This window comes from Penicillium lagena (genome assembly GCF_028827675.1).
Source record: "Penicillium lagena strain IBT 129212 chromosome Unknown utg000001l_segment0_segment0, whole genome shotgun sequence".
Classification (NCBI taxonomy): Eukaryota; Fungi; Ascomycota; class Eurotiomycetes; order Eurotiales; family Aspergillaceae; genus Penicillium; species Penicillium lagena.
Genome location: NW_026623222.1, coordinates 4,962,587 through 4,975,135, shown reverse-complemented (window position 1 = coordinate 4,975,135; position 12,549 = coordinate 4,962,587). Strand labels below are relative to the sequence as shown.

General features: G+C 53.9%; 5 protein-coding genes across 5 annotated transcripts; 3 read left to right on the top strand and 2 right to left on the bottom strand.

The window, feature by feature from the left end:
- Positions 1 to 170: 170 nt before the first annotated feature.
- On the top strand, positions 171 to 1,879 carry N7510_002195 (putative trimethyllysine dioxygenase TmlH; the record flags this gene model as incomplete). Its single annotated transcript, XM_056974122.1, has 9 exons — positions 171 to 328; positions 381 to 398; positions 450 to 516; positions 566 to 626; positions 673 to 766; positions 819 to 939; positions 990 to 1,578; positions 1,635 to 1,706; positions 1,761 to 1,879. The coding sequence occupies 9 exons, from the start codon at positions 171 to 173 to the stop codon at positions 1,877 to 1,879; spliced, it is 1,299 nt and encodes a 432-aa protein (XP_056839239.1).
- A 382-nt stretch (positions 1,880 to 2,261) lies between these two features.
- On the top strand, positions 2,262 to 3,140 carry N7510_002194 (ESCRT-III subunit protein SNF7; the record flags this gene model as incomplete). Its single annotated transcript, XM_056974121.1, has 4 exons — positions 2,262 to 2,436; positions 2,505 to 2,709; positions 2,779 to 2,984; positions 3,058 to 3,140. 4 exons carry the CDS (start codon positions 2,262 to 2,264, stop codon positions 3,138 to 3,140), a joined length of 669 nt encoding a protein of 222 aa, XP_056839238.1.
- Positions 3,141 to 3,893: 753 nt separating this feature from the next.
- Positions 3,894 to 5,730, bottom strand: N7510_002193 (chromatin structure-remodeling complex subunit RSC7; the record flags this gene model as incomplete). Its single annotated transcript, XM_056974120.1, has 2 exons — positions 3,894 to 4,512; positions 4,562 to 5,730. The coding sequence occupies 2 exons, from the start codon at positions 5,728 to 5,730 to the stop codon at positions 3,894 to 3,896; spliced, it is 1,788 nt and encodes a 595-aa protein (XP_056839237.1).
- Positions 5,731 to 6,745: 1,015 nt separating this feature from the next.
- Positions 6,746 to 9,643, top strand: schA (serine/threonine protein kinase SCH9; the record flags this gene model as incomplete). Its single annotated transcript, XM_056974119.1, has 3 exons — positions 6,746 to 6,804; positions 7,074 to 8,150; positions 8,200 to 9,643. 3 exons carry the CDS (start codon positions 6,746 to 6,748, stop codon positions 9,641 to 9,643), a joined length of 2,580 nt encoding a protein of 859 aa, XP_056839236.1.
- A 1,088-nt stretch (positions 9,644 to 10,731) lies between these two features.
- On the bottom strand, positions 10,732 to 11,922 carry N7510_002191 (uncharacterized protein; the record flags this gene model as incomplete). The annotated part of the gene is made up of 1 exon (XM_056974118.1): positions 10,732 to 11,922. One exon carries the CDS (start codon positions 11,920 to 11,922, stop codon positions 10,732 to 10,734), a length of 1,191 nt encoding a protein of 396 aa, XP_056839235.1.
- Positions 11,923 to 12,549: the final 627 nt, after the last annotated feature.

Genomic DNA, 12,549 nt, shown 5'->3' with positions numbered 1-12,549 from the left:
GGCATTTCTTATAGGCCGTGAGCGGGAATGTTGCAGCTCCCGGGGGGTTGATAGCGAGGTGCTGCTCTACTCTAGGGGCTACTCAAGGACTGATGGTTCACGCTACTCGGTCTATGAGCTCTTCTTCTAGGAGGAGCCAGAATGGGGACCTAGCGTCCACACTTGATGGAATGCTCGCGGAAGATGAATTTGGAAGGAAGCCTGCTGGGGAAGCGCGCGAAACCCGCGAGAAAAAGGCGAAGTCTGGAAACGAGAATGTTGCAAGTGATCCGAGATATGTGTATATCAAAGCTGAAGGCGCCTATGACAACTCGCCTTATCTGCGATTGTGAGTTCTATGCCCTTTACACTGGGAGCCATAACTGACTCTTGGAACATAGTGGACGTTTCATGCTCAGGTCGGTGTGAATCTGGACAGGACTTGCGGGCACAATTAACCACTGATGCAGGGAAAACTGTCAATGCTCCGAATGTAATCATCCAGACACGGCCCAGCGGATTAGCGATACGTTCTCGGTATGAGCACCCGAAACCAAACTGCGTCTCTTTACTAATGGTTTCTTAGATACCAGCCCATGTCAAGGAAGAAGATATTGTCCACAAGTCCGAGGGCATCGAAGTCTCATGTCAGTGATTTCCCTCTGGTTCGCTGTAGATCTAACACAGTCCCAGGGTCTGATGGACACAAGGGTGTCTACTCGTATGACTGGCTCAAAACTCACCAGAACGATGTGGGCAGACCTTCTCGGACCCCAAATCGTGGCAGGTAAGACGATTCCGATTCTTTCAAGGGCAATTCTGACACACACCCTGTCTAGAATGCCTAGAATGCCTAGACCGTGTGTTCCATGCTGGCCACATGAGAGCAATCGCCCGACCGTCTCCTATGAAAAAGTCATGGCAGAAGATAAATCTCTCCTGGACTGGCTAGAGAAGATTGTAAGCTTCCCTGCTTCCCAAGAAGAAAAGCCACCTCTAATCTTCTAAAGTACTGGCGAGGATTCTGTTACATCGAGGGCGTCCCTGTCACCCCCGAGGCCACCAAGGGTCTCATTGAGAGAATCGCATTTATCAGACACACTCACTACGGCGGGTTCTGGGACTTCACTGCCGATCTCACCTTCAAGGACACCGCATACACCACTGAATTCCTCGGCGCCCATACAGACAACACCTACTTTACCGATCCTGCACGCCTCCAACTCTTTCATCTCTTGTCTCACACCGACGGGTCAGGCGGCGAAAACTTGCTGATTGACGGATTCGCCGCTGCCAAGACGCTCTGGCAAGAGAACAAATCCCACTATCAGGCCCTGCAGGATACATATCACCCATGGCATGCCAGCGGCAACGACGACATTTGCATCCAACCAGCTCAGTCGGCTGCGGTTTTCCATGTCAACAATGATTTGTCTAACGTTGATCAGATCCGGTGGAATAACTATGATCGCGCTGCGAAGAGAAACTGGAATGTAGAGGAGCAGGTGCGGTGGTATGAGGCGGCGAAACACTTTAACGATATCCTCAATCGGAAAAACAGGCAGTTCTGGACTCCGCTGGAGCCAGGGACTGCGTTGAGTGAGTCCTTCCGTTCCCATCGAACGATGAACGTAGGGTTGTTGACTGTCTGGCAGTTTTTGATAATTGGCGGATGCTGCACGGTCGCTCCGAATACACCGGCAAGAGGAGAATGTGTGGTGGCTATGGTGTGTACTCCCTTCTGACAGTCACTTGACCGGTTGGACTGACAGTAGAAACAGTCAATAGCGATGACTTCCTTTCTCGGCTTCGGGTGCTGAAATATGGCCGCAAGAAGGTGATGGACAACATTGGGAACTACCACAAGGGATCCCCCAACAACCCGAACCTTTTCATCTAGATGTTCAATAGAATTGCCCATGAATATAACATTCACCCTCGTAGACCTGCTGTCCTCGACACGGTAGAGATAAAGATACTCACGTGATGCGGGAGTATGTCATAAGCATGGCGGCCAAGCGGGTCACTCGACTCCCCTCCGGATCTCCTCTCATCGACTTCCATAGTGCTGACTCCCTCCACTCCCTTCTCTCTGCGGTTCAGACCTATTGAATACTCCTGCCCTCATCCGCCGGACTTCGCTTCTGCCTTGAACCTGCGACCTCCCCCGCCACCAGAGGGCGCCCCTCCCACGCGATTTGGGGCTGCCTGATTCCTTTATCTTCGCATCACAACGCAGCCCTCCCCTTCACCATCCCAACCACAACCACACCACCGCAGAAATGTGGTCCTGGTTTGGCGGCGCAGCCGCACAGAAGCGCAAGGAAGCGCCCAAGAATGCCATCCTCCTGCTCCGCGAGCAGCTGGACATGCTGCAGAAGCGAGAAAAGTACCTGGATCACCAGATGGAGGAGCAGGATAGCGTGGCGCGCAAGAATGTCAACTCAAATAAAAACGGTACGTCCCTGTCTCCTTCCTTCTCTTATGGCTGGCTCGACCTGCTGACGTGGGTGTTGTTTCTGTAGCTGCCAAGGCCGCCCTCCGACGGAAAAAGGTCCACGAAAAGAACCTCGAGCAGACAACCGCGCAGATCATGCAGCTTGAGCAGCAGATATACTCGATCGAGGCGGCGAATATCAACCACGAGACCTTCAAGGCCATGCAGGAGGCCGGCAAGGCAATGTCGCAGATCCACAACGGAATGACCATCGACAAGGTCGACAAGACGATGTGCGTAACCTAACCCCTCTGTCACTTTCTGTGTGAGTTAGACCGATGACTGATCCTTTTATTATACAGGGAGGACCTCCAGGAACAGCACCAACTCGGCCAAGACATCGGCGAGGTCATCGCCCACGGCCACGTTGGCTACGAGCTGCCCGACGAGGACGAGCTGGAGGCTGAGTTGGAGAGCATGGAGCAGGAGGCCATGGATGAGCGGATGCTGCATACGGGGTCTGTGCCTGTGGCGGTTTCTCAATTGCCATCCCCTGCGACGCAGGAGCGTAAGTCTTTCCCTCTTTGTTTCCCTGCTGTTTATCAATAGAGTATCGACTGACAGTTGCCTTTCTGTTACAGCCAAGCAACAAACCAAGCCGGAGGAAGACGACGAGGAGGCCGAGCTGGCCAAATTGCGTGCTGAGATGGAAATTACGATGTGATCTGCAGAACCCCTTCGACCGACCTACTTATGCCTTTTCTTTTTGTTCTTTCTCTTTTGGATGTGATCGTGTCTTCCCCCTTCGGTGTCTTGAATTGCGTGGCATGCATGACTGGACGTCTTTCTCAAGCAAAGGTTCTTAACTTTCCCCCCTTATCCACTGGCGTCTTCTCTCACAACTCGTCTCTTTCTCAGCAATCTATCTGCTACCTCTTCTTCCACTCCTAAGATATCTATGTGTGTCCCAGACGGAGTCGGTCATTCGTCTCTGCAGGGATCTAGCCCCGTCCTCTCAATAAATCCGAGCCTCATTGCTTCTTTTCTTACAGTTCAAATACAATTCTCTAGTTTCTCTTTCCTAGTCTTCGGATATATCACATCCGTTTTAGAGATGATCGGTTATTGTCGTCACTTAGATATCAGTCGACGTATTGGGGGAGACCCAAATTACCATGGCCTGGACTATTTCGATCCAGCCGATGGGCATTTTTCAAACTGGATGGCATTCTTCTTTTTGATATTTCCAGCCAATCAATCCTACAGCACAATTACATTCATTGGTACAAGATCTGGAACCCAAACGGCAAATGAATGGATAAAGAAGAAGAATATCAATCTGATATTAAGAGTGTTTTAAAAACAACAAATAATGAACTCCTTGGGTTTCATAAACCACCCATTTATCCCATCACCCCGTTCCATGCGAAGATCAAAACTGAGAGAAAAAGCATCACACCTAGAAAAAGAAAGAAAATCACGGAAACCACGCAAAATTCTTCAACGGCCTCGAGCGCGCCCCGTCGTCAGCCTCACTGCACCACTTGGATTTCCACTCCCACTCCTGCGCCGCGGAGGCAAGCAGGGCTTCCTTGCAGTCTGCCGGCAATTCATCCAGCACGTCGGCGCTCATGAACTCCGGGTGCTGTGGGTTGGCAGCTGTGATCAGGCCGTTGGCGCCGAGGTCGTGCACGTCGCCGTCTGGGCCGGGGATGCCCATGTTTGAGACCGGTGGGGACTCGTAGTGGATGTCGTGGATAGCGAAGCGGCGGGCGAGGGAGGCGGGGATGGACGGGAAGATTGTTTGGGGTTGTTCTTGTCCATCTTCCGTTGTGGGGATTGGTTCTTGGTGCTGGTTGGTGGTCTCGGTGGATTCCTGGGGCGTTGATACGCCGGCGGCGGTGCCGTTGGTGAGGCTCAGAGACGACATGTCTTTCATCAGTTGGCCGGGGGCGCGCGGGTCTAGTGGTGGGAGTCGTTCCCAGCGGGCGTGCGAGGGCTGCATGATCTTGGGTATTTGGATGATGTTTGTGTGGACATCGTAGATGCCCCCTAGGTTTGCGCGGCGCATGGTCGCGAGTCGAGCATTGAAACCACTAGAACAGAAATTAGGAAGAGACATTTAGCATGAGGGAAGCAACATACCTCGCTTCACGGGCATGCTCGAGCATCCAGTTGTCACCCGTCACCGTGACCCGGCGTTTCCTGGAATCGACGGGCTTCCCGCCAGGGACAGGAACAGACGGGGTGTTCGTGTGATAGACGCTGCTGGCACCGTGCCAGGCCACATACTGATTCCGGTTGTACTCCTCACCGGGGAGAGGCAGCCTATCCTCAGGGACAGCCAGTTCACCTGCGACATCGCCACGCTCACGAGCAGCCTGAGCGTGATAATCATCATCCACCTTCTTCCCCCCAACGACAATCTTGGCGCCGAACTCACGGAAGACCGAGCGTGCCGTGACAACACCAATTGCGCGTCCCTTGTAAGAGTGCGGGATGATATCGCGTTCGATCAGGTCGCGCTTCGCGTCGTCATCGATGATAATCTTGTAGAGCATCTTGTGCTTCTGGAAGAATAAGTACGAGTCCCTGAACCCAATGCATCGCGCCGGTTCCGTAGAAAGCATGTACAACCGGTCGTCGCGGTTGAGGATGGTGAAGGTGCGAACGCGATACTGGCGCCCCCCCTGCAACACTCCGTTCTTGTCGACCTTGCTATCGCCCTCGGGCTCCGGCGGCAAGGCCACTTCATCATCAATCACGTCCATCATGTTGCCCTCTTTATCGATCGGTACTTGTGTCAGATGCGATGGCCCCCGGTTGCGCGCCCAACGGCCTCCGCTGGCAGCAGGACGGCCTCTGCGTCTCTTGACCGGCGTCGTGACTCGAAGCGGCGAGCCCGTCCCGTCCACCGCGTCCCAGTCTGGGGGGCGATTCTTCGGTGGGCGCCCAGGGCCCCGTTTGCGCGGGATAACGGATTGGCGTCCGCCAGTGTAGGAAGGTGTATCGCCGCCTCCAAGGAGGGTGCTGTCGTCCGCAGCGGGTGTTGCGGCACTTGCGTTCCCTTCCTCGTCATCAGCACCTTGCTTGGATTCACCGGGTGTGTCGACCGGGGTTTCGACATCCTGGGTAGGCTCTGCGTCGGCTTCAAGGTCGGGTTCGACATCCTGGTCCTTTTCGTCGGATGCCGGAGACGAGGTCTGGGATGGGGGCGCATCCAGCATCTCCTCGTCGGAGGCATCAGCGGCGACGGGGGTGTCTTTCATTGAATTGGACGCCACTTGGGCAGCGACCCGGACCTTTCGCGGCATGATGTTTGGTTGTTGTGCTCTGCATGCAAACGCACCACCGAGCCGCTGGTTTTCTGAGATGCTCACGTGATTTGGTTGTCAGCCATGGGATGCCTGAGGCGATAATCGACGAAACGCTTCGGGCAATTCATTATGACCATTTCAGGCACGCCGTCCATCCGTAAGGAGCAGAATGTTTTGAATGTTTTTGACGTCATGTTCTTCGGGCCCTCCTCCTGCTGTCAGCTAGGCAACTGACTCGTGCAGCTTCGGTGCTAGGCCGCCCTGGCCAACGGGGACGGCTTTGTATACGAACCGTTCACACCCGACCTGAAATCCTGCATGTGATGTGGGAAAGCTGTCGGATCCAGGCGGCAGATGACCTACGAGGCAACTCATGATTCCATTCGGGATCGAGGAATTCGTTTCCTATGTTCACCTTGCGTCATTCCCTCGTCTCCCCTCTTCAGCCCCCCCCCCACTGGGTGGATTTCTTGATCAAGTGGGATGGGACGCTACAGTTGCAAGATTGACCCCGGCTACGGGAGCCGTCGATCCCACGGAGTTGCCGGCGGCATTGCACGAGAGAGGAGCTCTTCCACTCGTACTGCCGATGCAAGGGATTTAAGTATTTGTAAAGACGACCATGATGACATGGAAGAACCCCACCGGAGAGAACTAGTCGGAGGGGCGGAGATGGCGGAGATGGAAAGAAACCGAACACAGTAAGCTGAGAGGCGAGAGTCGTAGTGCCTGCATAGGGTGATGTCTTCTGCAGTGGTGGGGGATTCATTCTTATCATCGGCGTGGTTCCTTTCCTTTCTTTGTGAGTTCGACCCTAATCTCACCTAGTCACTCGGTGGTGGTCCCGTCTTAGCTCATCGCTAAGTTTCGTCCCGGCCTTTCTTCTTCCCTCCCACCTTTTTTTTTCGCTCCATCTCTCTCCACCCCCCACCTTGGCCTCCCTTCTCCTCGTTTCTCCTCGGTTCCCATCCCAATCCTTTTATCTGGGGAGTTCGCGTTGCATGGAATCACAATGGCCGCGGCGCACAGTGGTTCCGAGTCGCACGGCGAGACAGATTTGAAGCGGGCAAAGTGAGTCCACGCTGTTTCCCTTTGTTCCAGTCCCCCAGAGAACCACCACCGCCCCCCCCCCAAAAAAGGGTCTTCCAAACTCGCCTCGCACCGCATTGCTTGAGATCCTACCTGCATTCCACATGAGACACCCCTCGATGCTTATCTGCGATCGGGGATCGACGGGCCTGCCTGTCGGATATCTCCTGCAAAAATGCGATCGGATCGCCCGATGGCCCAGTCCACACCCTCTGCGCCGAAATCCATTCGCTAACCATCTCCCTGATCAGTTCCGGGCCGGACGACGACCACCACGACCACATCGGGTCAAATGGTTCCACGCCCACGGGGATCGCAACACCCCAGCCCGATCCCGCAGACAAACGTCTGCCCTCCATCATGCACAACTACTTCCAGGTTGGTTCCTTTTCTGGTGATAAAGCAAGCCTGCCCCGGTTATGGTCCTGCCTTTCCAAATCCGCCGACCCTCCGCCCGAGGCGCTTAGCCCTGGCCTGCCATCATCCTTCGGCCCGATGGAGCGGGATGATGGACTGCCCACTCCCCCACACTCCCTCCTGCAGCAGGATGAGGCGGAGGGGCCAGACCAGAGCGGGGGGTCTCTCTTCACTACCCTCAAAAATTATCTCTCTTCGTCCGCAACCGTTGATACCCCTCCCCGCCGTCAAACCTCTCTCCCAGTGTCCAGCATCTCGGACGACCCTGTTCTTGCCTCACATTTCTCCAATCCATCTTTACCCCCAGAAGCTTGTGCCTTGACCGAAGCTCTCTTGCTCGACCGCGAAAAGCCGAATGTTTCCATATCTTCCGAGAATCTTGCCAAGCTAACAGATGGGGCGTGTCTCAAGAACACCCCGCCGTTGACCCCCCGTGCCATGTCTAACGAGGGTCAATCGACCGACCACCCCTCCACCACCCCGGCGCCGCAATCGACGACCGAGAAGTCCAACCTGGACGACATGGACAGCTCGACCGACGAGATCACCATGAAACTCGACGAGGCATTCCCCGCCCAGACCGCGTCCTCTCCGCAGAACGGCCCTCCCGTGGGCCCGCTCAAGGGTAAATTGTTTGTCAAAATTTCCGAGGGCCGTGGGCTACGACCGTCGTTCGATCCGTATGTCGTGTGCGTGTTTGAGTGGAACGAGTATATTTCCAAGGGAGCGCGCGATGACGAGCAAGAGAAAATACGGCGGCAGATTGAGTCGGACGCCGCCGAGGCCGGCCGCCCAATGGCGATTCCCATGAAAAGCCGCCAGAGCAGCCACAATAGCGCCCTCGATAGTCCTGACCATCATAAGGGGAAGATGCCCGTGACCGATCCTCATTGGAGTCATGAGGCTGTCTTGTATGTTTCCCCCACTCCCTTCCCAGCATAGCTAACATCTATTTTTCAGTGATGTTATGGGTGATCAATCAGAAATCGATGTCACAGTCTACGATCGCAACAACCAAGAAACTTTCTTGGGCCACGTCCGGCTCTGCATTAATCTCAAGGAAGACCACAGTCGCCTTGAAGGCTGGTTTCCTCTGGTCGCGCGAGGAGTCGGTGACAACCAGGTGTCGGGGGAGATCCACCTCGAACTGCAATTCGAGAAGACGGACAAGAAACAGGTGGGCCCGAACGACTTCCAAATCTTCAAGCTTATCGGCAAAGGAACATTTGGTCAGGTCTACCAGGTGAAGAAGAAGGACACACAGCGTATCTACGCGATGAAGGTTCTTTCCAAGAAAGTGATTATCCAGAAGAAAGAGGTCGCACATACCCTTGGAGAGCGGAATATTCTGGTGCGCACTGCGATGGCTTCCTCGCCTTTTATCGTCGGACTCAAGTTCTCTTTCCAAACCCCAACGGATCTCTACCTCGTCACAGACTATATGTCGGGCGGCGAGTTGTTCTGGCATTTGCAACGTGAAGGCCGATTCCAAGAAGCCCGGGCCAAGTTCTATATTGCCGAATTGATCTTAGCACTGCAGCACCTGCACGATTACGATATTGTATATCGCGATCTCAAGCCCGAAAACATCTTGTTGGATGCCAATGGCCACATCGCGCTGTGCGACTTTGGTCTCTCCAAGGCAAACCTGACACAGAACGACACGACCAACACCTTCTGCGGCACCACTGAGTATCTCGCACCGGAAGTTTTGCTGGATGAACAGGGGTACACGAAGATGGTTGACTTCTGGTCGCTTGGTGTGCTGGTCTTTGAGATGTGCTGTGGATGGAGTCCATTCTATGCCGAGGACACGCAGCAGATGTACAAGAACATTGCTTTCGGCAAGGTGCGGTTCCCTCGCGATGCTCTCAGCACTGAGGGTCGGAATTTCGTTAAGGGATTGTTGAACCGGAATCCCAAGCACCGGCTCGGTGCCAATGGCGATGCAAAGGAGCTCATGGCACATCCATTCTTCCACGATATCGACTGGGAGGCCCTGTGCCGCAAGCAAGTGATCCCTCCGTTCAAGCCGAAACTGCAGTCCGACACCGACACATCTAATTTCGACCCGGAATTTACGAATGCCCTGGAAAACAGCAGCTCGCTGAACGACCGTGCTGCCGCACTGGCGAACGGCCTGATGCCTGGCTCGACACCGCTGTCCCCCGGCATGCAAGCCAACTTCAAGGGATTTACTTTCGTGAACGAAAGTTCCATTGATCACCACCTCAAGCACGACCCCAGTGATCGAATGGAGGAGGACCCCATGCAAGACGACGCGGGGTGGCAACGGTCCCACCGACCAAACGCCTCGACCGACCAGCGCATGGGCGGCGTCCAGAAGACGCAAGACGGCACCGACGCGGGTATCTTCAACGTTGACGATAATTTTGATATGTGATTACGTCTTTGCTTTTCGTTTTTTTTCCTTTTCTTGTTGGCCCTCGAATCTCCTCTACTGCATGATCATGGCGTCTTGATCTGGCATACATTCCCCTTTTGTACATGCCCGTGCCTTCTTCAGATGCATCCTTTGCCCGCAAATATGGGTTTCTCTCTTCTATTGGATCAGTGTTCCGATGTCTGTCTGTTAAAGATCCAAGCAACGCTAGTTTGTGACTTGTGACTGACAAACTCGGATGGTGGATTTGACTCCGCTCCCTGCCATCGATCCTACCTTTTCTTTTCCTTTTCCCTTTGATTTCCTTCGGGATCATGACTATCGGATTTCATGCCAGCGTGTCCTTCTTGGTTCATTCTTTGCTGCTTTCGTTTTACGATGATGAGACGCACACCTATGCAGCGGTAGCAACACATGTTGGCGGTAATGTGTGTCTTTTTTGTGATTGTTCTTTTTGGGGGCGTTACATGGGCACCATGGCGCGCCGGTGGCTGAATCTGGGACTGGGAGAGGGAGATGATTGATTGATTGCTTGGTTTGATTGGTTATCTGTTGTTGTTAGCATTGAGATATCTATCATACAATCCATCACCCGCGGTAGTATTCTTTGCTGCCTCTTTTTGCCGATTACTTTCGTGAGATTCCTCTGCTCGACTAGTAGCTCGAAACACCTCGCCCGGCCTACATTTTCTGTATACCCTGATAACGCATTTACGTGATGTTCTGTTTTAGTGGAGATCCTCCACAAGTCCATTTATGATTCGAATTTCAATTAAAGCAGTGCAAAGGCCAAGCAAGGGACCGATACATACCATGGTTCCCATATATCCCTTATCCAGAGTCCCAATGTTGGATGACACTTCCTTTGTTACCACTGATTGTATATGATCTTCTGCAACATGGCCCATTCATTATGTATGTGCAATAGAGAGTGTTCACAACCATGTCCAGATACACTGTATGTGCAGAAAAACGCATCCTATAAAATATGTGGAAAGTATATCCAGATGCCTCGAAAACTCCGTGACCACTCTCACTCCAGCCCAACATGTACAACGTATATCCTGTTGGTACAAATGCCTAGTCACCTATCCATCGTCGACCAAGTTCACTCGGACTCCTTCCATACCCATCGTGGTGGCCATGCGATCCATCCAGTCGGAGGTAGGTGGCTCCCGTGTTTCCGGGCCGATAATCGACTTGATCATCAAGCGCGGTCCACCAGACGGCCAAAGAGGCGTTAACAGAGATGCCGCTGAACAAGAATACTCATCAGTCTGCACTTGATCGGCGATAAGATGGTTCTCCATTTCCGCGGCGGACCGCTGGCGCGGGTCCAAGAGAATGATTAGGTAGTTTAGCAACATGATCCCAGATCGAATTCCCTTGATGGATAGGCTTGCGAACCTGTCGAAGAAATGGTGGGGAATTGGACCGATGAAGCCTGTCTGCTGCGCGTGGTCGGCCCGGCGAGTCGAGACGGACACACTAAATTCGGTGTGGATGCCCCGTAAGGCAGCGCGCACGGCGAGCACCTCATACAGCAGCATAGACCGCTTCTTTTTTTCCGCATTGGGCGCAGTCCGCTGCAGGTCGCGCACGCGCTTGACATAACCTGGGAGCTTGACGATCGCGCGAAAGGCGCGTTCTGTAATGTCAGTGTAAACGGATGAATCGGGCTTCTTGGCGTTCTCTGCTGCAATTTGCTCATTGAGTGCCTGCCACTCGGGCTCTTCGAGGAAGCATGCTTCCCCTGTGACTAGCGCTGAGGTCACAAATGTGTTGCGGGAGGCGATGAACATGGCGCGACCCAATCCATCAACGTGTGCGCCAGCTCCGCGCAGCCGTGTCAATGCCTGAATGCCACATGTATGATGTATCCAACCTTCCGTAGTGGTGCAGGAGTGCATCTCATAAACCGCAAGGACGACAGCCGTGGCCATTGTCTCGTCCAGTTTGGCCGTAGACATATGGCTGAGTAAACCGGACAGGCCCCGAAGAGCGCGAAGATAGAGGCCGCGACTCGCGTCTAGATATCGCGGGTCATTATGAAGACTGCCAGTGTACATGGTAGTCATGCTGCGGACGGCCCAATCAAACGGGGAGTCTGCGCGGCCGCCACACTGTGAGCTGATGTGCTCGACCCAATTGACCGGCAAACGGTTCATGGCGGCTTTGAAGTAGCATGGATACGCAGATATCACAAAATTGGTGTAGAGCTGGATTTGCTGCGCGGAGGCCGCCTTGGCCGCCAATGAGGGGGTCACATACTCGTCCATAGGTAACAGGAGGGACGAAAAGCGCGCATCGGTGCGACCTACCCGTGAAACTGGCGGCACCTCCCGGTTGGAGGATGTCTGAGAGGTTCTCAATGGTGCTCGTGCAGACCGAGATCGATGCGGCAGCGCCGCTTTCTCGTTATGGACCCTAAGGTGCTTGCGTGTCGTCTGGCTAGGGAGCCGGGTACCCCTGCATTGTGAGCAGGATGATTGGCCGTCACACTGCGAGCCTCAGAATGAATACGAAGAAAGGGAGCCTTAGGGTTAAGATGGGGAAAAGCATAGTCCCCACTTTGGCTTTGGATTGACAGATTCACCTGTCAAGACATGCCAGGCCTAGCACTGGGGTAATAGCATCTGCTTTGGGGAGACAGCAATGCATTGGGAGCGATCATGCTCCGAGAATGAATGCTCGGATAGAAAGTAAAGAATCACCCACCTGGACGTTCAGCTGGGCGCATCGCAGACAGTGGCGAGGCGCTGGGCCATGTTCCTCAAAACCGGCATGCAAATGTGCCGGCAGCGAAACTATCGACATCGAAGGAGCGACAAACGTAAACCAGGCCGCAGAAAGATACGAGAGGTGGCGGGGGAAAATGAGAAATCAACAAGGGTAGTTGGGTTGGC